Source organism: Ixodes scapularis, unplaced genomic scaffold, assembly GCF_016920785.2.
Source record: "Ixodes scapularis isolate PalLabHiFi unplaced genomic scaffold, ASM1692078v2 PGA_scaffold1__304_contigs__length_218370807, whole genome shotgun sequence".
NCBI lineage: Eukaryota > Metazoa > Arthropoda > Arachnida > Ixodida > Ixodidae > Ixodes > Ixodes scapularis.
In genome coordinates, this window is record NW_024609846.1 from 148,521,598 (window position 1) to 148,545,968 (window position 24,371).

General features: G+C 47.5%; 1 protein-coding gene across 1 annotated transcript in view; it reads left to right on the top strand.

Annotated features, from left to right (window-relative positions):
- LOC120843399 overlaps positions 1-21,774 on the top strand; it is a gene marked incomplete at its 5' end in the record, with an annotated part of 111,881 nt that extends 90,107 nt beyond the window's left edge. The window contains 3 exons of the mRNA XM_042290371.1: positions 20,149-20,473; positions 20,628-20,836; positions 20,992-21,774. Of these exons, the coding sequence (XP_042146305.1) occupies positions 20,149-20,473; positions 20,628-20,836; positions 20,992-21,774 (1,317 nt within the window). The remainder of the gene's footprint in view (positions 1-20,148; positions 20,474-20,627; positions 20,837-20,991) is intronic.
- Positions 21,775-24,371: the final 2,597 nt, after the last annotated feature.

Below are 24,371 nucleotides of genomic sequence, written 5' to 3' on the forward strand. Positions count from 1 at the left end.
ACGATAACTCTTATGAATTTTGCGACACTAAATAGCATACCGGGATGGGTGAAGGCCGGGTATTCAGAAAATATACTTAGTTAGGGAAACTAAAAAAAAAAAAAAGCCGGAGTATCTCTTTAGCTACGAATCCGATAGAAAAAAACAACCAAATTTATTTTCTTACACTGCATCATCTTATAAAAAATATTAATAAAAGTAACTGCATAATTCAGGGAATCCCACTTTTGTGAAACTACCGATTCACTATAACAAATTGTGAAATATATCCAACGCGTACTGAGTGTTCGAAACAAAGCAAGTCTGCAACAGATGAGCTGTTTATTTTTAGCGCGAAAAGTGGAAAAAATTGGGAAAATAAACCATTGTGCTTCCGATACTTTATTGTTGTCCATCTGTCCCACAAAATAAGCACCACCATTGAATTTGGAATTTATGAAATTTTAGGCATGCCTGTTTGTCTCTCAGACCACAGCTGGGAGGAATGCACTCAGCCGAACTGGCTCCCTGTCTTTTCTCCGCTTCTTTGGGTGTAAAAAGAGCATCGGCTGCGCATTTTTAACTTTCAAGGCTGTTCACACATGCGGCACAGCGCTACCTCGGTGGCATTAGTCAGCGCTAGAAATAGCGCTGACCTTGCTGACTCCGCGCTGACTTCGCACTATATTAGTGATACTACGCTAATACGTCAATGTTGCGTCAGTGCTGTTCCTAGTGTTCACTTAGGCTTCGATGTACAGGATGTCCCAAAACATAATTTACAGGTTTTGTTGTTGTTTTTTTTACCACAAAAATATACTGTACGCATCACCGAAAGCTCATTCCCGATCCAATTGTAGCGCTAGAGGTCCGAACTGATGCAAAAGTTTCAGCACTAACCGTTATCTTATTCAAAAGTTACAAGGGATTTTCTAAAATTTTCAATGGGAAAATGGCAGTCGATAGAGTTCTTGAATACACGGAGCTCTACGGGCGCCAGTTAGCGAAAACGGGCAAAAATGAGCCTAGTTTTCCCATTGGAAATTTTAAAGAAATACTTTCAACTTTGGAAAAAGATTACGGTTAGTGCTCAAATATTGGCATCTTGTTCGGATCTAGCGCTGCATTTGGGCGGAGAAGGAGGGTTTGGAGATGTATATTTTATTTTTTCAGTTAAAAACAAAAAACGTTAATCTTTTGCAGGGGGCACGCTGTATATGTGTATCGGATTTTAACAGTCAGTCTGAAGTCTTGTTGTTGTTGTTTTCTTTGGATCCCAGCCCCTTAGTTGACGTTGTTTTAATTTTGCGCGAATTTTGCGAGGAAACTTTCTCTCTTCAATTTGGTTCAAAATTCCGCTACATCGATCATTCGGAGAAATATTAATTCGTCTACTTATCGGGCGCTTGATATCTGAACACAAACATTCGCGGTAGCGCTGCGTGACACTTTGATCGGAGGATGTGTAGGTGCTCGCAGTCACAACCAAACCAACCACTCGACTACGAAGGTCACTCAAATTTTAACATCGTAATACGAACGCGAGCACGGGCGCAGAATGGACACGAGTGCATGAGTCAGCGTTTGACCGGGACTCGTGCCAAACCAGTGCGTCGATGGACAGGCCGGACTCGGACCCAATCGCTGAGCTGTTCACCGTCGTAGTGTGCTGGCTCTTCATGAGAGAATAGGGAGGAAGTCTATACAGGCTTTGATTTCTCTAGATATCGTCGCTGAGAGCTTAAGGAATACAGGGCGTGGCACGTCCCAGCCGAGCATCTCATTGTCACTCCGCAGCAAATGCGAAGCGCAAGTTCGTCTGCTTCTTTTGCAGTATTTGTGGTGACGTGAAACGTCGAGCTCTGATTGGCTCTGATTGAAGGATATCGCGAGAACCCCCAAGGCCTTAAACTCACTATCCTCCAATCAGAGCCAATCAGAGCTTGGTGTTTTTACGTCACCACAAATCCTGCGAAAGAAGCCGACGAACTTGCGCTCCGCATAGGAACGCGACATCAACCGATAAGAACACCCAAGGGCGAATAAGGGGGCAAAAGAGATAACATTATTGGCCACACACTATGTTTCGGACTCTGTCGGTGGCGGTACATGCTGTTATACGGGTGGAGATTGGGGGAAAGAAGGGGCTGAGTGCGCACGGGGACGCTAGAAGGCCGAGCCCTGACTGAAATGAATAGTGGGCATACATGTGAAGCTAGCTGCGTTCGTCTTATTCGCTCTCTGAACGCGTTCGAACAGTCAGTAGAGAAAAAGGCAGGTAGATTTACCTCTACCTATTAATCATACCAGCAAGAGGTCGCTGGTGTTCCCATGTGCCCTCGCGCTCTCGTCTCCTCCTCTCCTTTTGTTTCTACCCACATGATGTTGGATAGCTTCATCGGAATCCCTTATAAATATGCCTTTTTAACAAGAGTGGAGGGAAGGGGGATAAAGGAGTAATCAATATTATCGCATTATAAACGCCTCGGTCCGAGTAAGCCACGCAATCGAGTGTCGGGCACAGGCGTCGCGCCTTGCAGGGGGCGCCTATCACCTTAGGTGTTAGGTGATTGGTAAGTTGCGTCACCACGGACTCCAGCCACATGGGCCGCCATACCCACAGGCAGGGGGCACCTGCTGGTAGTCAGGGGCGGATCCAGAAGTCCGTTCTGGGAAGAAAAGGGAGGCGGAAAAAGGGGGGCGGTAAATTATTCTTTTTGTGTGTGGGGCGGGGGGGGGGAGGGGGAATCTAAAGTAAGATCAATAGGACTCCGGTTGCGCCTTTTGTTTTAGCCGCCGCAGAACCACACTGCGCCGACGGCCCCTAGATGTGCGCCGCTGCGCCGACTTATTGGCTCATTGGACTTATTGGTTGAAGCGACGCAGTGGTTCTCCAAGTTCAGAGTACAAGTGTGCCTGCTAGGGTACAACCTTCCCTATTTTGAACCCTCGTCCTTGAGTATCGAGCCTTCTACCACCTGGCAGGCCGGTAGTCGGTTTTATTTCGGGGGGGGGGAAGGGGGGGTCAACTTTGTTTGGGGAAAAAGGGGCGTCCGCCCCTGTCGCCCCCCCCCCCCCCCCTTGGATCCGCCCCTGGCTGTAATAGGTGCTTGGTGAGTGGCGTCACTACGAGCCCCGAGCCATGCTGGTTTACCCACCCACGCCTTGCTATGCGTGGCTTAACCCGTGTTTGGGGAAAGGGGATCCGTGTGGTGGAGCTGAGCCCGGGGTATGTTTAACCATTCGAGGTCCCCCGGGCGAGGCACTGTACCGCTTTGGCCCCTGCTTCTCGTAGACGGGTGTCCTGCTTGGCCCAACCAGGATAATCCAGTCAGTCGCCGTTTCCACTCTCTTTTTTTCCTTTTTTCGCTTTTCCTTCTACTTCTTTCTCTTTTCTTCTGCACTCTCTTCCTTCCTTTTTTACCTTTGGCGGCAAGGGCCAACCGTGAGTGGAAAGAGGTCCTCTCCCTGCAACCACACTTGGGTATAGTAGTACCCGGGCAGCACTCGTAGAGCAATTGTGTCAGCGAAGCCTTTATTGTTATGGCACATTACCCACCCTCTTGTGGGGCTACCTGGTGGGTGGTGCACCCAGGCGCTGAATCTTTCTCCAGTTTATATGGGTTCTCAAGCCAAAAAGAAATGTTTGATCAGGCCCGAAAAGGGTTTGCACCGACAGACTTACACTTGATGTGACACCTTTAGTTGCTCCCTAGTTCCCGAAGTTCTTGGTGATGCACTACGGAACCGAAAATCCACTAAGTAAATTGTCCCATTTTCTCGTTGCGAAAAAGCTAGAGGATGTAATAGGAAAGACCTTTTAAGCAAAGAAAATGACGTCAGGTGACCTCCTCTTGGAGGTTCACACAAAGACCCAGAGTGATGCTCTTCTTGCTTTAAACACCGTTTCTGACTGCAAAGTTAACGTAAAACCGCACCGTACACTGATTAAGGTACAAGGCGTAATCTCAGAAGATAACTTGCTCGAAACTCCAGAGACTGAAATCGTAGAGGGCCTCTCCAGCCAGGGTGTTGTCGTCGCACTGCGCAACACACTCCTGACGTGACGATGTAGAACACAAAACAAAACATATCGTACTGACTTTCGCTACAACCACCCCCCCCCCCCCCCCCCCCCCCCCCAACAAGCTGCCAATGCAGGCTACCTGCGTTGCCGCGTACGCCAGTACGCGACGAAACCGCTGCGCTGCTTCAAGTGCCAGCGGTTCGGCCACGGCTCACGAATATGACACGTTTGCGAAATCCTACAGGAAAGAGCATGTCACAGACGACTGTAAGAACAAACTAAAGAGAGCTTTCCTTGAAGAGAAACACGCTGTATACTCTCAATCCTACTCTCTTAAAAAACAGGACAAAGCGATTCTTACACTAAAGGTCTAACAGAACATTCCGTACCACGAGGAAAAGAAGCGCATCTTGTTTGCATCACGTGGTTCGTATGCAGAGGCCGTGCACAAGGGACACGCACGCCCGATGGTGTCCACGGGGACGCAGACATATGTGGATGACCTGCGTCTCCCGTCGGGGTCTCCGTCCAATTCGGGAGCGGTACACCAGGCACCCTCTCCCAGCAGTAGAAAGGATGTGGCCGTGCCCACATCTAGTAGGAAGCAAGGCTTGGCACCTCTTACTCCTCCCGCCGCCCTGCCCCCAGAGAACAGGGTATGCCACCCCCGCCCCTATGGCACCCAGAGGAACCCTGGTCCGCCATCTAAACCAGCAGCACCTAAGGGCCAGCCGCCGGTGACAGCCACCGAGGAGCCCATGGAACAGAGTGGGCCCAAGTCCGATGAGGATGGGCCCACGTCAGGGTCAGAGTACTCCCTTCCTCCCACTGGTGGATCCACCAGTCAGCAGAAGGACCCTTTTAAAAAAACGCCCCCGTTCCCCGTATTAAGATTGATTTTAAGACCTAATATTTTCTTGATTATGATCCTTATTGATTTTCTTCTATTTTAACATTTTTAGCATTTTAGCCTTCACTCTAGTGCCTTTTTTTTTTTTTACTTATGACCTGCATCATGCAGTGGAATTGTGGAGGTGTTTTCGTAATTTTGTCGATATGAGGTACTTGTTGCATGAACATGAACCTTGCGCACTCTGCTTGCAGGAAACATATCTGAAACCATCCAATATCAATTTTCTTAAGTCGTGCAAGATTTATAGAAAGGATCGCGTGAATCGTGATGACCTCTGGTGCCTCTGGGAGAGTTGGTATCATCGTAGACCGTGGCCTACCTGCCTACGAGGTATAGACCCCTCTTTGAAGACTGTCGCAATGAGGTTGTTACAAGATCGCCTCATTACTATTTGCTCCATTTACATCCCGCCCTAATCTTCTTTGAAACTTTCCCAGCTTGAAACCTTGGCTGACCAACTAACTGCCTGAACCTTTTATTTTAATGGGTGATTTTAATGTACATAACCCGCTCTGGGGCATTGAATGGACTGACACCCGGGGTTCTGTTGCGGCACGGGTGTTTTCTCTTAGAGAAGTGTGTGTCCTAAATACAGGTGCTCCAACATATTTCAGTTCTCCTGACCGCTCCTTCTCTTGCCTTGACCTTGTCATTTGTTCTTCTGCACTTTTTACATAATTTACTTGGAACGTAGTGATCACTACGTATAATAGCGACTACTTCCCAGTGTACCTTACTCCACTAGAAGTCCTACCTAAGCATTCCTGTTGTCCGCCCCGTTGGAATGATATTTTCAGCAGATTGGACTCACAGAAATCGTTCCTTTCCTTGTTTGTGCGCATTCCTACACCCTAAAGCCACTAAATGAGTTACGCTTAGAATATCGGCCTTCCGTTCCCCGATCTGCTCGTTGCCGCTGCCATCTTGGTGCTTACAGCAAAGCAGACGCAACTGTCGATTGTAACAATTAAAAATCCGACTTTCTCAGCTTTTGACACGATGGCACGAAGCTCAGTTAATATCGTTTTGCTCTGTCGCGAACTTTTCGAACATTTCTGTAGAACCGAAACACGTTTCTTGCAATTTCAATAAAGCTTCAGATACCTGGCTACCATGATTTGAAGCATCAGGGCCCGTATGCTCGAAGCCGGTTAACTTTAACCGCGGTTAAAAGTTGACCGCCTTGCCCTACTAGGTACCTACAAGTACCTAGCCAAATTTGACGAGGGCTGGATGAGCGATAGCTCCGTGTTTTATTATGGGGTGGTAGCTGGTGTCACCTACTGGCTGTAGCGAATACACGTGGCTTCCGTGGAAAGGTTCCCGAAATGGGGGGACCCAAAAAATGCGCTCTGCGACGCAGCGCGGCATACATTTGAGCTTAAGAAACAATTTTTTATTCCTCGTGGTACGAATAATCGGCAAGGTAAAACTAAATTAACCCTTGTTTGGAAATTTTCTAAATATTTGACTGCCTGAAGTGAAGAAAAGCCTCGTTGAAATTTCCTTCCGAGTTCGAAAGAGGACGACGAAGTTGAGTCCCAGAAACAATGAGAAAGAAGTGAGCAGTGAAAGGCGGGCGGTACACCGGAAGCATGGTTGGCCAGCATTAAGAACTGTATATAACACCGTCATGAATTGAAAAACCTGTAACTCCCCTTAGCGAAAAGTTGTTCAAAATCAGTACACTCGAAGTGTACTGAAGTATACTAAAAGTATACTTTCAGTGCGGTCTTTGTACTGATTGTATACTTTAAGTGTACTTAAAGTATACTTCCAGTAAAAATGGCGGTGGACTGAAAGTATACTCGTCCGTACAAAACTAGTACATGTAGTAGAATCGTAGTGCCCGCGGTAAAAAGTAGTTCAAAATCAGTATACCGAAAGTGCACTTAAGTATACTAATGGTCTACTTTCAGTGCTTGCAGTCGGTGTACTCAAATTATAATAACGGGTATATATATATATATATATATATATATATATATATATATATATATATATATATATATATATATTGTCAGGCTCTTGGTGAATAGATGAGTTTAATACAATGAAGAGATTTGACTATGATGGTGTCGCCAGGAGGATCGTTGGAGCTAAAGTCACTGGATCCTGGGAAAGTAACGCCAAGCTCCGCGAGTGGTCGCCATCTTGGTCCATGAAATGAGCAATTCCTCCTTGACCCCTCCGTTCTTGGTGAGCCTATCTAGATTCGCTGGTGACGGGTAGCTTTATTGAGTCGTTTTTTGTATACCGAGGTTTTGCTAACCACACACCGGTGAAACTGGAGTACACGTTCGTACCACCACCAGATGCTGTGTCGGTGCTTGGAGGCACTGAAAAATAAGTTTACTGTCTTGAAATGCGCAAGAAGAACAATATAATTGTAAGAGATCCATGGAGATGGGCCTGATTAATAAGTTGATTGCATACGAAGCGCCAAAGACTCTTATATTGAAGAGGAACGCTTTCAGTACGATGATGCTCCATGGTGATCTTGGCGCGACTGGTTTAAAACGACCCCCTGGAAGCTTCGAAGCTTTAAATGGACCAAGATGGCGATTTCCATGGCAACGTAGGCCGATTAGCCAATCGCCTTGCGAGGTTTGGGTCGTCTGTATGTTAGTATCCGTTTGTGTCTGGCTAGCAGGTAGGGAAGGCAATGGCGCTACTTTCCCAGGATCCAGTGACTTTAGTTGGAGCAATCGTCCGAGCGCAGTTCGAGCGTTTCCGCTGCTGTTCGAGATGCGCGGGCCTTTTTGGCTCAGCCTCACTTCTTCCTTTCTAACAGCTACCTCCCCGTTGAAAAAGGGCCGGTCCGCCGGCCATGGTGCTAGGGGACTTGGCGGTGGTAGCGCTTCAGTCGAGCGACGTGGACGACATCAGTAGGTTTGGAGCGGTTGTTCCGGGGGGGAATGACTGGAGTCACTTCATAGTTCGTTGTGGACAGCTGGCGAGAGATGCGAAAGGGGCCTCGGAATTGTTTTTGGAACTTTTCGCATTTTCCTGGCTTGCGAGAGGGCGTCCAAATGAGAACCTCGTCACCAATGTTGTAGGTAACGGGAGTGTGGTGCTCGGCGTGACGCATAGTTTGTTGCTGTTGTGATTCTAATGTTCGAATGCGGGAAAGTTGCCGAACTTCTTCCGCGCGGTAAAGGATGGTTTGGGTGTAAACATCCAGAGAAGAGTCGTCTATGTATGGCAGAAGCGTGTCGATTGTAGACAGTGGCTCGCGTGCATACAAGAGGTGATACGGAGAGTAACCGGTGGTGGCTTGACGGCTCGTATTGTGGGCGTACGTAACGTATGGTAAAATTAAATCTCAGTTGTCTTGCTCATCTGTGATATACATGGAGATCATATCGGTCAGTGTGTGGTTGAACCGTTCCACCAAGCCATTTGTTTGTGGATGATATGCAGTGGTGACGTTATGAATTGTGTTTTGCAAGGCGGCAGACTTCTCGAAGAAGGCTTGCTACAAACGGCGTGCCGCGGTCCGTGATAATAGATTGGGGGGCGCCATGTCGGAGGAGGACGGAATGAAGAAAAAAATGGGCTGCATGAAGAGCTGTGGCGGCGGGGAGCGCTTGCGTTTCGGCATATCGGGTTAGGTGGTCGATAGCGACAATTATCCATCGACTCTTTTCTTGCGACTGGGGGAACGGACCGAGGAAGTCGAGTCCTATGCGCTGAAATGGGTGGCTTGGTGGAGAAAGCGGCCTGAGTGGTCCAGGAGGTGCAGTTGTTGGTCGTTTCTTTGCTCGACATAAATGGCATGCGCGCACATACTTATTAATAGTACGATGCATGCCGGTCCAGAAAAATTTTTCACGGATTCTGAAATAAGTTTTAGCGAATCCAAGGTGTCCGGCTGTGGGGTCGTCGTGGTTTGCCGCTATTATTTTCTTTTGTAAGTGTCTTGGAATTACAAGGAGCCACGGTCGTCCTTGGGGCTCGTAGTTTCGTCTATAAAGAATGTCACTACGAAGAGTGAATAGACGTGCGCGTCGTTTGGTGCGCTGAGGGCACGATGTTGGTTGGCCTTGCAAATAATGAATCAATGGCTGCAGGGAATCGTCTGAGAGTTGCGCTGTAGCCATATTGAGTTGCTGTGTCATCTGTCCCATGTGCATGAGGGGGAAGGTGCGCTTCGTTTGGAAGCGGACATCGAGATAAGCTGTCGGCGTCGAGGTGCCGCTTCCCTGATTTGTATACGACAGTGAAGATGTAGTCCTGGAGCTTTAATGACCAGCGGCCGAGACGTCCGGATGGATCTTTCAAGCTAGCCAACCAACAAAGGGCGTGGTGGTCAGTTACAATACGGAATGGGGAGCCATATAAGTAAGGGCGAAACTTGGATACAGCCCATATGACGGCTAAGCATTCTTTCTCGGTGGTAGAAAAGTTGCGTTCAGCTTTGGTTAAAGTTCGTCTAGCGTATGCTAAGACGCGCTGGTGTCCGTTGTGAGTTTGGGCGAGAACAGCGCCTATTCCATGGCCACTGGCGTCAGTTCGGATTTCGGTGTCTTGACCTTCGGCGAAGTGGCCAAGAACGGGAGCCGAGGTTAAGGCCGTCTTGAGGCGTTCAAAGGAGGTTTGTTGGTTGGGACCCCACGTGAAAGCGATGCCATTCCGTAGCAGGTGATTGAGAGGCTCAGCGATATCGAAAAATCCCGAAATAAATTTTCTGAAATAGGTGCACAAACCCAGGAATGTCCGTAAGTACTTGATGTTTTGTGGAGCAGGGAACTGCGATACCGCCCACAGTTTGTCTGGGTCCGGTCGTATACCGTCTGCGGTGACCAAGTGGCCGAGGACTTTGATTTTCTGGGTACCAAAAGTACATTTCTTGGAATTTAATAGCAGGCTAGCAGTACGCATGCAGTCAAGAACTCTACGAAGCCGAGATAAGTGTTCGTCAAAGGTAGAAGAAAAGACAACAATATCGTCAAGGTAACACAGGCAAATGTTCCAGGTAAGGCCACGGAGAAGGGCGTCCATCATGCGCTCAAATGTCGCAGGCGCGTTGCAGAGGCCGAACGGCATGACGTTGAAGTGGTAAAGGCCATCAGGTGTTATGAATGCTGTTTTAGGCCTGTCAGCGGGCGCAAGAGGAACTTGCCAATACCCGCTTCGGAGGTCCATGGATGAAAAGTAGGACGACCCTTGTAGCGTGTCGAGGGTATCGTCTATTCGGGGCAGTGGGTAGACGTCTTTTTGTGTCACTTTGTTAAGGCGGCGGTAGTCGACACAGAAGCGCCAGGTGCCGTCTTTCTTTTTTACAAGCACCACAGGGGAGGACCAGGGGCTAGATGAAGGTTCAACCACTTTTTTTTCTAGCATGTCGGTGATGTGAGCTCGAATCAGTCTACGTTCTGGGGCAGATACTCTGTATGGTCTGCTTCGGAGTGGAGGGGAGTCTCCAGTATCGATGTGGTGCTCGACAAGTGTGGTACGGGTTAACACTTGGCCCCCGAAATCGAAAACATCTCTGTATGAAGTTAGAAGGGAGCGCATCTGGTGACGCTCGGCTTCGACGAGTGTTGAAGCCATCATTTTCTCTACTGCCTCGCTGGAATTATTTTCAGTTAATGATTTGGTACAGGAGATTGCGGGGGCAAGTGCAGCAAAGTCGTCTTCAATATGCACGCGAAGAGTGGCAACGCGGCTACCTCGGGGAAGGATTTGGCGCTGCGTCGGAGTGTTCGTTATCCAGATGTGACATCTGTCGTCTGTGATTGTGGCGAGATTATAGGGAATGACGATTCCTTTCTTATTAAAACAGGTATCTATAGGTTCAATAAGGCCAACAGATCCTTGAGCTGGATTGGTCATGACCAGTGTCGCGGCGACGGCCGACTGAGGTGGTAGGAGTAAATCCTCGTCGATGTGAAGAGCAGCGATTGACGTATCAGAATGGGGACTGGGGTCGTCTGTGGAATTAAGGTGAATTTCAATATTGCCGCAGTCAATAAAAGCGGCGGTTGAAGATAAAAAATCCCATCCAAGGATGACATCTGCGATGCAGGTCGAGAGCACGGTAAACATGACCACATATCGGTTGCGACCCACCTGCAATGATGCTGTACAACATCCGAGCGGCTGTACCAGCTCGCCATTTCCCATGCGCAACAGGTGCCCCCCAGAGGGGGGAGTGAGGACCTTGCGCAAGCGCCTTCTAATATGTTCAGAATGCAGGATTTCGCTGCTCCAGTGTCCACCAGAGCGTGAAAGGTTTGTCGTCCAATTTCTACAGTTATGTTCGTCGGTCCAAGAAACGGAGGATTTTCTATAATTTGTGAAAATGCAGCCTGACCTCCACTGTCGATGCAGGCTGCGGGGTTTTAGGTTGACTGGTGCGAGGTGGAAGGGTCATTGAAGGGCGAAACTGAGCGGCGGCGAGCAGGATAGGGTGGCGATGAACGACCACGGCGGGACTGTGCTGGCATGACGGGACTGGGCGAGCGGCGGTCATGAAGATCTTGTCCGGCGTTAATGTTTTCTGAATAGGATCCACGAGAAGCGGGGAAGGGCCGGAAAGAGGAGTTATCATTGCGGCGGTGTTCATAGGAAGAGCGGCGGTCTCCGGAGTTATTGGTGTACTGGTTGTTAGGGGCTGGTGGGCTAGTGTCGGCGATGCGGCGTCGGCAGTACCGGAGAACGTGACCGGGCGTGTTGCAATAGAAACATACCGGTCGGTTGTCGTCAGTTCTCCAGATGTCCGATCGCCGACGTGTTTGACGAGGTTGCCAGGGTGGTGAGGCGGATGGAGGTGGACATGGCTGGTATGCGCACAGGGGTGTTGCAGGGGGTGCGACTGATGTGTAGACAGAAGGGGCGTTCGGCAGGGGCTCTAGAGTAACACGAAGCTCGTCACGAACCGTGGACTGGATGTCAAGGCGATGACCAAAGGGTTCCGAAGGGGGCGATGGTCCACGCTGTTGTCCCAGAAAAAATCTCAGCTCTTCTCGGATGATGGTGCGTATCATGGTTGAAAGGGTGGTGTCAGGATATGACCCATGAGACACCTCAGGGAGACGATCGAAGGGCCTCTTAAATATTCGCGCGTTGTCCAGTTGCTCATATTTCCGACATTCTGAGACGAGCTGGACCACGGTTTGCGGAGATTTCGGAGCAACAATGGAAAATAATTGTTGGGAAAGTCCTTTGAAGAGATGACGGATCTGGTCATTTTCACTCATGTGGGGGTCGACTCGGCGGCATAGTCGGAGGACATCTTCAATATAAGCTGTTGGTGTCTCGGTTGTCGATTGGTAACGGCGGAGCAGTTCATCTCGTGCTTTTAGTTTATGGTGTTCCGGTTGACCGAAAGCCTCCGCAAAAGCTGTCTTGAAGCCGTCCCATGAATTTATGGCCTCTTCGTGGTTGTCGAACCATCGAAGGGGTGTATCCTTGAGGGCAAACACAACGTTGGCGAGCTTAAATGAGTCGTGCCACCCGTTGTGCTGGCTTACCCGTTCATAATTCTTTAGCCAATCCTCGACGTCTGAGTCAGGACATCCCGTAAATATCGGAGGGTCCCGCTGGCGGTGTTTGATGGTTACCGTGGGAGCCCGGGGCCTGATCGCGTTTCCTTCTTCATCGGGCATGGCGAGTGGACGGGCCGTGCGTCCGCTACGAAGCTCCAGGTCTTGAAGGCGATCGCAAGAGGTAAGGAGCCACGGACCTCCACCAATCTGTCAGGCTCTTGGTGAATAGATGAATTTAATACAATGAAGAGATTTGACTATGATGGTGTCGCCAGGAGGATCGTTGGAGCAATCGTCCGAGCGCAGCTCGAGCGTTTCCGCTGCTGCTCGAGATGCGCGGGGCCTTTTTGGCTTAGCCTCACTTCTTCCTTTCTAACAATATATATATATATATATATATATATATATATATATATATATATATATATATATATATAGTGCGATTTTTAACATCAACACACTAAAAACGCGATAGATAGGCCGATGCCGTTTTTACAGAATATTTGTGGGGCTCGGTGGACATTAGATGAGTAAATGAACGTCACAGTACGTTGTCTAATTAGCTTTTTTAATTGACAGTGTAATTGACCATGTTGAGTTTTCAATTTTAAAGGGGCTATGAATAAACTCTAGCCCAAGTGAAACAATTTCCGAAAAGGTGACGAGTTTTGGGTTATTCATAGCTAAAACTCCGCCTTTCGTCGCCTAATTAAAACAACGCACTGGACAGAGCGCAGGATGCTATTCTTACGTATTCCCTTCAGTCGAACCGTGGGAAGTATGATGCTGGAGCATCCATCAAAGGCACGCTGTCAAAAGAGTGCAACTTCGTTCATGCTGATGCTACATCACTTTATGAGGGTTGTAACTTCACTAGAAAATTAAATATGCATAGAACTCCAATATGAGAAGTTCTCGCTAACACAAACAAACATGCCATCACCGACATGCCACGTCAAAACTGCTAAGTCACTTTCCACTTTGCCCGCCCCTGCCGCGCGTGGTTCTTGAATCGAGGGAAAAAGTGCGAAATTTGATAAATAAATATCTTAAAGTCCCTTACTGTTTCGTGAATAGTTTTGATTGTGTTAGGCTCTAATAACGACTGCTTCTAAAACAGCAATAATAAAAAAAATTAAAATTACGGATTTTAACTACTTAAAAAAATGTTGCCACGGTTATTCATCCATGTAATGTCCGCCGAGTCGCAAGACACACATGAAGTGTGCATCAACATGACATGAGCCCCCAATTTTCCTGAAACCAGTTGATTAATAAATATCACCGGGTATAGCTGACATAATGTGACAAAGGGATGCTTCATTTCTCATTTCACTGCAGAACACGCGGTCCAAAAGTTCCCCGGGTAAACGACCGGCACTGTCAGAGCATACTTACGTCGCAAATGCAACATGGACTTACGCCTAAAAAAAAGCACAAATAGAAATATTAGCTACATTGTACGCCACGGAAAGTAGCGTTATCTTAATAGTCAATAATTATTTTAGCTAGTCATTTCTACTATATTTATCAATTGAAAAGTCTACTTTCATTGCAAAGATAGCTTTTATTTTCCCTGAGCTGTATTTGTTACCTTTATTGAAGAATAAAAGTTTACTGTAAAAAAACTGTTAGCACTATTCGGAAGCTAGGCGATCGAGGGCAATCGCACCAAGTGTTTAATGCTGCTGATGAAGAAGCATGCACATGACTTTGTTTTCAAAGTGCACCGCCACTTGCGTGCTGCCTCATAGGCAAGTAGACAAATTACGTTTGCAGGATAATCCGGTGTTTTTGTAATGCAGGTCTCAGCGCACTATACGCTGTTTCAGATATCTGCATCCACAGCAATCAAAAGGACAGGAGGCGAAAGAAACCACGGCTAATAATGGGGATATAAGATGCTCCACCTTGCATGGTCGCGTGCAGCGCAAATCAACTTCTGAACCGCGTAAGCGAAGTGGTGCTATGAATGGAAGCTCGCTCTGAAATTGCCTGGAGAAATCGGCGCCTTTATGTAACAACTTCAAGCTTTCACCGAAAGTGTTTCATGGTGTAGATTTATCTTGCAAAACTCTAAGACATCTCAATTCACGTGAAAAGAGATTGACAATTGCAACAACGAACAACACCGTCGATCGAGAGTTCCACATTGTAAAAAATCGACGTAAATTTGACGTGTCTTTCCCTCGTCAAAAAAGACGGGCACGCTCATTATTTTAAAACACGAGGTTGCCCTCATTATTTATGTGCCGCGAGAGCCGATCCTTCCAGAAAAGCCGAAATCCCAGCGGTGCAAGCATGCGCTGATGAATCAAAATAGCCTTGGCGACAAGGGAGAAATTGCTCGAGATAGTTTCGGTTTTACACTGAAAAAGAAAACCGAAAGTTTAGATAAAACCTAAGATAGTCTAAACGTTTGTGTTAATATTTTACGAATATATTAAAGTGACATTATTATTATTAATATATGGATTTGCTTAGCTTTGTCTTCAAAAAAAAAAAAGAAGAGTCTTTTGAAAACTGCGCAAGACCATCGCTATTGCAATCAGCTTCCGTTCGGCCGCCGTTGGAGTTCTGGAGGGTTCGAGCACCGCTTCCTTTTTACGTTTTAGCCGTTTTAGCGGATATTTTAGATATCTTACTTACGAATACCGTGTTCAAGAATAGCAGCGATTACTGAGAGCTGTGAGACGCAGCGTCGCCAGTGGCGGACAGTCATGTCCGACTGGTGCAAGCGAAGGTGAGGAAGTTCCTTTTGTTTCTGCGAAGTGCGCCGCTGTTTCAAACTTTTTCTTGTACCGTGTGCTTGCTAAGCTATGCTTCCCTCTCACTATGCTCTACCCGGTTTTATTTCGTTATTTGAAAAGAGCGTGTCTTCAAAATTTATGTCTCTCTCCGCAGAGTGAGAAAGATTCGCGTGCGGCGGAACCGAGGGCCATCCGAGGGCCTGTCCTGGGCGCCGTCCCTACGACGGTCGCCCAACGACGCTTTTGCGGAGCGTTCAAGTACAGTCTAACGGCAGTTCAAGCAATCACAGGCCATGCTAGTTCTGACGTGTGGTCCCAACAATCTCTCGCCAACGATTTGTTTCATTAAGCGGGAGCGAGAAAAACGTAACAAGAGCGAGCAGCATGATTGCTTGCCCGTGCTGATGCCTGTGTCGTAGAGATGGACGATCTCTTTGCGTATGCCGAAGCGGCACGCTTTCCAAGTTTGCGATTGTGTGATGTGAATAAAGTGAGTTTGGATGTCACGTTTTTTAGTGGCGGCGAAAGCCGCTACAAAAGGCAGAGCAGCTAGAAAAATCAAAAACATGAAAAAATGTTAAAAGGACCTTAATATTCGATGGAGTTGAAAGACAACCAACTTACCAACTCGCCCAGTTATTCTTTGTCAAAGAATAATAGCCAATACTAATAAATTGAGTAAATGCCAACTTTTAATTGGTTAGAAATTTATAATTGATGCAATACAGCCCTACCCTGCTCTAGTGCTTTTATGATATCGGATAATGTGCAAATATATAGGATAGTTCATAGCAACCATTTATGTCCGACCCATTATATTGAATCTTTTCTCAAAAAGCTCGAAGTTATATGAAAAAAGTACTTATCATAAATTAAGCCGCACCACTGAATGTGTAATAGCGTATGACTTGTATGTGTGTTCACAGCAAAAGAAAAGGAGGCATTAAAAAAATGCCAATCATTTTGTTTGCTCTGTGTTAGAGCTTTCAGGTATCAGGCTTTCAGAAACGATATTGTACGATTTTCCTCGCCCTTTTGTCAGGATGAAGTTGTTACTATCTTGCCTTCCTCACATAGTGGTCCTTTGAGCGAATTATGTGATGTTATATCATAGAGTGGCATAGGGTAATTTTCTCTTCTCTTTTTACGCAGGATGTAATGGCATACCATCATCACAAGGGAGAGTGTACAGTGAGGCAGGCTCGGAAACTTGAATAAAGTGATAAGTAGGATTTCAATTTCTGTCTTATCATTTCCGCGAAGAACACTGATCATAATGTTTGTATGCTACACATACATACTTTCAGTTGAAAAATTCAATGCACCTCTTCTTTATGGCTTTTCTCATACAGTTTCAGAAGACGCCGGTACGTCATTCTCGCGAGGAATAGAGCTGTCAAAGATTTCCTCGTTAATTTCCTGACTCATTTTTAAGAGTGCATCTCCTGATGGTGGCGCCTCTGCATTATCATCATCAATTGAGTTGTCAACGGCGTTTCTTAACATTTCACGAGAATGGAGCTCTATGACATGAAGTTTCACAGGTTGGAATACAGCCATTCAAAGAAACATCTTTGAAAAGTCAGCTTTTTAAATGCAGGCGTCGATTTTTCTGGTCAATTTGAGACCGTTCTTTCCATTCAGAACGCCCGACATACACGGCGTCCCAGATAATTTGCACCATACTTAAAAAAACACCGGAGGGCTCTGCAGGAGTGAAATCAACTTTCGTTAGCAAGTGTCTTGAGAAAGTGCGCAGATTTTTTTAATGCGCCTGGTTACATAAATAACTAAGATTAATGAACTAACCTTTCAAATATTCTTTTAAGGGCCAAGATATCAATTGTAAAGTTGCAGGGCGCATTGAGAAACACCCAATTAAAGTGTTTGAAACATAATACGTTTTCGTGCTTTTTTCCGGCCTTCAAAGAACGCACATTCGCGGCGCGTTCGCACGCCGTGATTGGGGAAGCGAGTTGTCACGGAGTATTTTTTTGTATTTCGCGGGCGTTTTTTTGAAGGCTACGGAAAAGGAGCATGCAAAGTGCACCCTGTTGAAAATGGTTCAATTGGGTGTTTCTTAATGCGCTCTACAACTTTCCATTTCACACCTTGGCTTTTAAACAAAGATTTCAAAAGTTAGCTTGTTACTCTTAATTAAATAAATAGGCGCACTAAAACAATTTCGTGCACTTTCGTAAGAGACTTTCTAACAGCGTACAGTTAGTTAATTTCACTCCCGCAAAACGCTCCGTTTTTTTTTTTTTTTTTTTTTTTTTTAAGTTTGGTGCAAGTTATCTGGGACACTCCGTATATATGTACTGGTAGTGTACATTTAGTTCACTAAAAGCACACATGTAGTGTACTAAACGTGCACTTATAGTATGCCAAAAGTACACTCGAGGAGCACTTATTGTATAGTACATATGTACTTGGGGTGTACTAAAGGTATACTTTTTTGTTTCATAAAAGTGCGAAACTAGTACGATTTCAGTACATGCCCTAAGTTCACTATTAGTATACTTTCAGTATACTGATTCTGAACGACTTTTCGCTAAGGGTCGGCTCCACTGAAAATTGACCTATTAGTAAATTACCCGAACATCGAGGAGAACGCTGAAAGTGTAATTCTACGATCCGCGCGCTCTGGCTGTCCCCTTATAAAAGATTTGAATTAAATAATCATAATAAATCTTTGGCGAACGCGCGTGAACGGCAAAATTTGTTTTAGGCTTTTTGCTTCAGAACAGTTATTACTGCAGACGCCAGCAGGTGCAGCGCGCGTAACTACACTGGTAGCATGCACCTCGGTGCTTTTGAAATTTAGCAAAAGATTTATGGGGACCATAGAGATATTATAATAAACGCTAGAGGCTCAGCTGGCGCTAGTGTGCTGTTGCATTTTGAAGCAGACAGCAAGCAGTCAGAAATTGACTTCCGGTAATGCATTTCTATGGGAAAAAGCGAGTGCATTTTCTCTCCGCGCTCGATTATAAGAGCAAATATCACGAATATTTTGTACGTACTAGGCACATTGGAACATTTCTCAGTCACGCAGATGATATAAGTGATCAGTTACAGCATTTTTCTTTGAAATTCGCGGCATTAAAACGGTGTTACAACCGCTTCGTACGTCTATTTATGTGCACTGCCGGACACTGCTAGCGCGAACACGGCGTCGACGCTTTCCAGCATGGGGGATATACGTGCCAAACGAACGAAGGACATGTGGAAAACCAAGAGAGGCGGCAAGAACTACGCAGTAACACTGGATAAGTAACTCCTTGTGCTTGCAGACGATCAAAATAAATTGAAAGTTGTTATGATGTCATGATGCTTTCTGATCTTAGAAGAAGGAGGTGGCACGCGCTGTTGCGTTTGGAACTGACGAGCATTCGCCATAGCTGCCGCTTTGATCCCGTATGTACTTATTAAACAGTTTGCTTAAACCGTCCTCCTCAGCTTAACTAGCAACATAACATGGTGTCAGAAGTGGGATGCAGCTCAACGTCCATATTTTTCATTTAACAAGCAACAGCGGCAACAATATGGCATCTGCTTTCCTACAACCGCCGGCTCCGTTCCATCCTGGTGACGACCCAGCAAGAGCATGGGAGGAGTGGAAGTCATCGTACCTTATCTTCGAGGCAGCCTGTGAATATGCATCGAAGCCTATCGCAACTCGGAAAGCTTTTCTGCTCCACTGCCTTGGACCTCAGGCAAGACGAATTACGCAAACCTTTTCTCTGCAACCAACAGGAGAAGGTCAAAGTGGGCAAAGAGAGAATGCAGTAGATTACATACTGCACGAATTTGATAAACTGTATGCACCTTACAAAAGCGTGACACAAGCGACAGCCATTTTTAACACAATGTGCCAAAAGCCAGAACAAACCATTGACGAATTTGTAACTGAGCTAAAACTGCAGGCTCAGAAATGCGACTACGGAGCTCAAGAAAACAGGCTCATCTGTGATCGTATCATCATTGGGATACGAGACGTGGCTTTGCGCGAACGGTTGCTTCGTGAACCGAGTCTAACCCTAGACAAAATCATTTCAACCTGTAAAGCAGCTGAAATCTCAAAAAACACGTGAATGATATTCAGAAAACTGAAGACGAAGTTAGAGTTGATGGATTCTATCGTCAGCCATCTAGCTTCAGAGCAGCGCAACGAAGTTACCGACCATCCGGACCACAAAAAGACCAATCCAGCAACCGACAGCAAATTTCATGTTCGAGATGTGGTACTTACCATCAACCCCGAAACTGCCCAGCTTACGGAAAGCACTACCTTTCGTGTGGAAATTTTTGACATTTTTTCCGAATGTGCAACCAGACACAGCAGAAAATCTACGGATATCGACGTGTTTCTGCAGTAGAAGAAACTTCCAACTCATCCATGAACAATGACCGCAATGAAACGATCCATTTGGGAGGCATAACAATTGGGCCTCTTTCATTAACCAAAGCAACCAAGTTTGCGCAAACTGGGACAGAGTTTGAGAGGCGGTCAAAGAAAGAAAAGGGCATGCTGGCATCTCGCCCCGAAGAGGGACAAGGCCTGATTTCAGAGTTGGTGTTGGCAACGGCAGAAATGCAGCGAATATCTTTGGAGCACGAGAGAAATATCGAAGCGAGCTTTGGCCGTGAGCAGGCCCTTCAACGCGAGTGCAAGGCAGCTTCGGCTCTCCTGGGGAAGATGCAAGCGCAGCAAGCAGAATTTTCTCATGCCAAGTATTAGGAGTCTGAAGCATTGAAAGCCCAGTTAGTTTCTCTAAGTGGGGATTTGTCAAAGCAGCTGGAGCTTGTAGATGCCAAGCTGGAGGAAGCGAACACCCTGAAGCAGAAGTTTGAAGCATCTCAGCTTGAGCTGGAAAGGTTTTCTGCCGAGTACTGCATCTTGCAGGATGTCCTTCTTCAAGACTGGCGAGGACTTGCCGCTAGTTCAGAATGATTCCGAACAACGAGTTCAGTGCCTTTCAGTACCTCAAGAAGCTGCTGGACATCGCAAAACGGAAGAGAGAGGCCCTGGAAAACCAGCTTGCTAAAAAAGAGCAGTTCAATCTACTTCAGCAAAACTATCAGTACTTAAAGGACCGGTACCAGTGGCCGTTACAAGATCTCGGGGCATTCGTCCGGAGTATCATCGAAGCATTTGTCCGGAGCATCATCGAGCACACCAACCAGTCGTCAGAAGCTGCAGTGTCTCTTGAAGCAAGTCAACTGGAAGACATGAACCGTATGCTGGCAGTGCTTCAGGAACGGGTCACATCCTTGACAGTTTGGAACGAGCTCCTCGCTCAAGAAAGTCAGCAGTGGAAATCATCTTGTGAAGATGCGAGTGAAAAAATTAGATGCGTGTCTAATGAAAGTCACCTCCGGCAGCAGAGACACGAAAATGTGGCGGAGACTTTGAGAGAGAGAGAGAGAGAATGCTGTTAAGTGTAACAATTCGTCGCAAGCGGAAGCAGGCGGAAGCTCCTTTACCGAGAAGGCAGAAACAGAGTGCGAGAGGTTAGACGAGAAAGTCAGCAGCCTCCTAAAACGCAACGGAAAGCTAGAAAGCGAAGCCGACATTTTGTGGTCAGAACTTTCCTGCCTGGAGGAGCAAGCTGAGATGCTCATCAGCGAGAACAAACATTTTCAACAGCTAGCTGAGAACTTAAAACAGGCACGACATTGCCTCGAGGAGGAGTTGAAGACTCAGCGCGAGCAGCACGTCTAAGGCCACCAAGGAGATGGAGAACGAGCACTGCACTAGCTGCGCTGGACGAAGCGGCCAAGTGTGAGGCAGCACTATCAGCGCTAAAGACAGACCACTCCCAGCTGTTGGACAAGTATAACCACATTGTATACAGACACAGGAACCTGGAGGAAGAGTTTCACGTGGCAGCCCAAGAGAAACGCAGTTTGAAGGACAGGTGTGCTCAGCTCACAAAAGAGTGGGCAACAGCCAGACGAGATCTCGCAGTCTTCGAGGAGCAGCAGGGCGCCGTGGGACAAAAGACCATGCAGGAGCTGCAAGAGCTGTGGCAAGCAAATCAGCAGTTGCAAGAGCGCTTTTGCCTGCTCAAAGACAAGCATCTCAAGGCTGAAGAACGGTTGGTACAGGCGCCAAACCAAAAAGTGGAGGCCTCGATGGAACATGTCACCGAGGGCACTGGGGGTACAGCGACAACTTTGGAGGGCAGCAAGCCGAGTCGAAATAGAGGAACTCTACCGGCGGTACGAGTCCCTTTTGAAACAGTCTCGTGCAAAGGAGAACAAGTGAAACCAGGACAAGCAGCAGCAGAAACACATCGAGGACTTACAGGCGCAACGGGTACCGCACCAAAGAAGCACATGGAACAGCAGAAACGAATACAGCTGCTGAAAACTATTTCCCTACAGTCTCAAACGAAGCTGCTGAAGACTATGTCCATACAGTTCCAAATGGCGAATCACTTGAACACATTTCCACGTCTACAAGGTCAACAGGATAACCAAAAAAACAAGAAGTCGACGCGTTGTGGTGAAGCCGCTATGATACCGAGACTGACAAGTGCCGCGATCGCACTGCGTTATCTTCAAAAAAAGACAAGAGAAAAGAAGAAGGGGGGCATGTTATGATGTCATGATGCTTTCTGATCTTAGAAGAAGAGGACATACAGTGAGCACGCTCGCAGGAGGTGGCACGCGCTGTTGCGTTTGGAACTGACGAGCATTCGCCATAGCTGCCGCTTTGATCCCGTATGTGTTTATTAAACAGTTTGCTTAAACCGTCCTCCTCAGCTTAACTAGCAACATAACAAAAGTCACGTAATATAATCCGATTTGCAATAAGTAAGTACGGCTTTATTCTTTCTGCTCATGAATATGTGCGAAGATGCTTGTTCTGTGTTCAATTCATCACCCGCACACTCCAAACCTTTGCAATTAGGGGGAAGCCAGAGGACAGGTGCGCGATAAAAACTGCCCAACATAGGAAATAATAAGAAAACACACCTTTCGTAGCCCACGTACTTTATTCTTTACGTTTCGAACGTTTTTTTTTTTTTTAATCACTCGTAAAAATGCACGACGGGGTCATTTTCATATAGTGAGAGGACAGGCATATTAGCAATATAAAAGCACCAACGGAATGCTGGCGAACTTTGAACACACTCTACATTCCTTTCGATCGTCATTTTGTTTAGAATAGTCGCTCGTTTCTACCACGACCAACTCTTTTCTACATACCTGCCATGGAACAGAGGTTTGGGCCTGAAATATAGAGAAGTTTAGCATCGTTCAGTGGTAAAGGAAAAATGCTGTAACTAAAGCAATTACACTTTCACAATATTAATAAAGGTACATACTACCCGGTGCAACCGAAATAACAAACGTTATTCATGTTATTTTCCGGCGATGAGACAAAATTCACGCGCGTTTTCCCATAGGATGTGGGGACCCTCTCCCTGGCTCCCCCGCGCTCCGTGACCTTCCCGGTCCCCGCCGCCGTATTGTCGGGCGCTCCTTCGTTCCCTGTGACCTTCCCGTTTCCAGTCGCCGGCCTGTCGCGGAATGTCCGAGCTCTCCGGGAGGAACGGGGCAAGCGCCCCCCTCACCCAGCGCTGACGTCGGAGGATCGGCTCGTGGCAGGTTCCCGATTGGACGGTCGGCGGGGCAAGGACTTGGGAAGGTCTTAAGAAGGGCAACGGAGACAAAGGAAGAGAGCTTGGGCTTGGGCGGCCGACTAGACAAGGGACCGGTCATAGAGGCGAGCTCGGACGGCGCTGGACGCTGGCGCAGGGAGTGCGGGCACTACGTTGAGTGTCGGACTCGACGAACGGACCGGACGGCGACCCTGGACGACGATGTCCCCATGACGCGGTGTGGACGACCACCGCTGGGACTCGGAGAAGCTGCTGTGGCAGCGGACTCTCCCGCAGCCTCGCTGATGACCGTCCCCCAATCCCGAAACCCCCCAGGGCAATGAGTGAGTGAATAAACCCTTTTGCCGAGAGCGAAGTATTGCAGTGTCATATTCATCCGGAGACAGGGTCTGAGGGAATCGGAGCTAGAAGATGCCCGCATAAACTGGCGCCGCAACGTGGGGCCTGATTTTTGATCAGGCAGGCATTCCGATTTCTAACCTGTTTCCGGTTGAATTAGGGCACTGTTTCGCGCTCTTTTTGGGGGTCATCTTTGTCGCGGGAGCGCCCCACGAAGTTTCGTTGCGGGAGCGCCGCACGGAGGTCCTGACATTATCGCCTGTCTGACTAGGAGGCGCGGATTTTGACCGCTGTTTTAAGGGATTAACCCTTTTCCCCAGCCTGTCAGTAATTCGCCTATCCCCCGTTACGAGAAGCGCTTTGAGTGTTTGCTGTTCAGCGCACCGTTGGATGCTGGCAGGTTGATCCTGCTGAGCAAGAGCGCTATGTGCGTCGAAATTACCGCACCCCTCGAGGCCTGTAGCGTCGGGCGTCCCCCCACCTACGCCTCCGGCCGTCCATGTCTGCTGGAAAGATGCCGGCTCACGGTTTGGGAGATGTGACGCGCCTAACCGCCTTTGTTCGCGTATCGATGTAATGGTTTGTAACGCTTGTTACTGATCGGACGCGTTAAAGAGGCATCGCTTTGGGTGGAGAACGCTCCCATTGCGGATGGCGGTTGCATGGACTGTGTTTGGAAATTATTCCCGCATTGCATTTTGTCCGGGAGGAGACTAGCGTCTCGGTTTGATCCCATGCTAGCTCCCAGTTGGCCTTGCTTGAGCTGTCAGCGCGGTTTTGAGCGTCGTTAGTTGACAGCGTTTTAAGGTACGGATGCGCTCTTGTGGTTCCGACCAAGATCGCTTTGAACGAGTACCTTCTGGCCAGAGGCTGCATTTAGGGGCTGAGCCCACTAAATCGTGCCGGGTACGCGATGTCCGGTGCGTGGACATCGGAATCCCGAAAGCCACAGAGTTTCCGTGTTCACTTATCAGTGGCTGCGCGTGTGTAATGCTCCGTGGAGTCCAGTGTGACGCGATGGGCATGACCCGTGCGTTTCTGGTTGTAGAGTCGTGAGGTTGATCCCGTTTAATTGTGCGCACAGTTGGTTCCGGATCCTCACACCGCCATATCGAGGGTTGAGCCTCGCGGCGGGAATTACTCTTTAATTTCGTTTTCTCCGTTTCCGGAGGAGCGGCGGCTAGCGCGCGCTTTGCGCTGCCGCCGGGTACAGTACGGTTCTCGGCCGTGCTT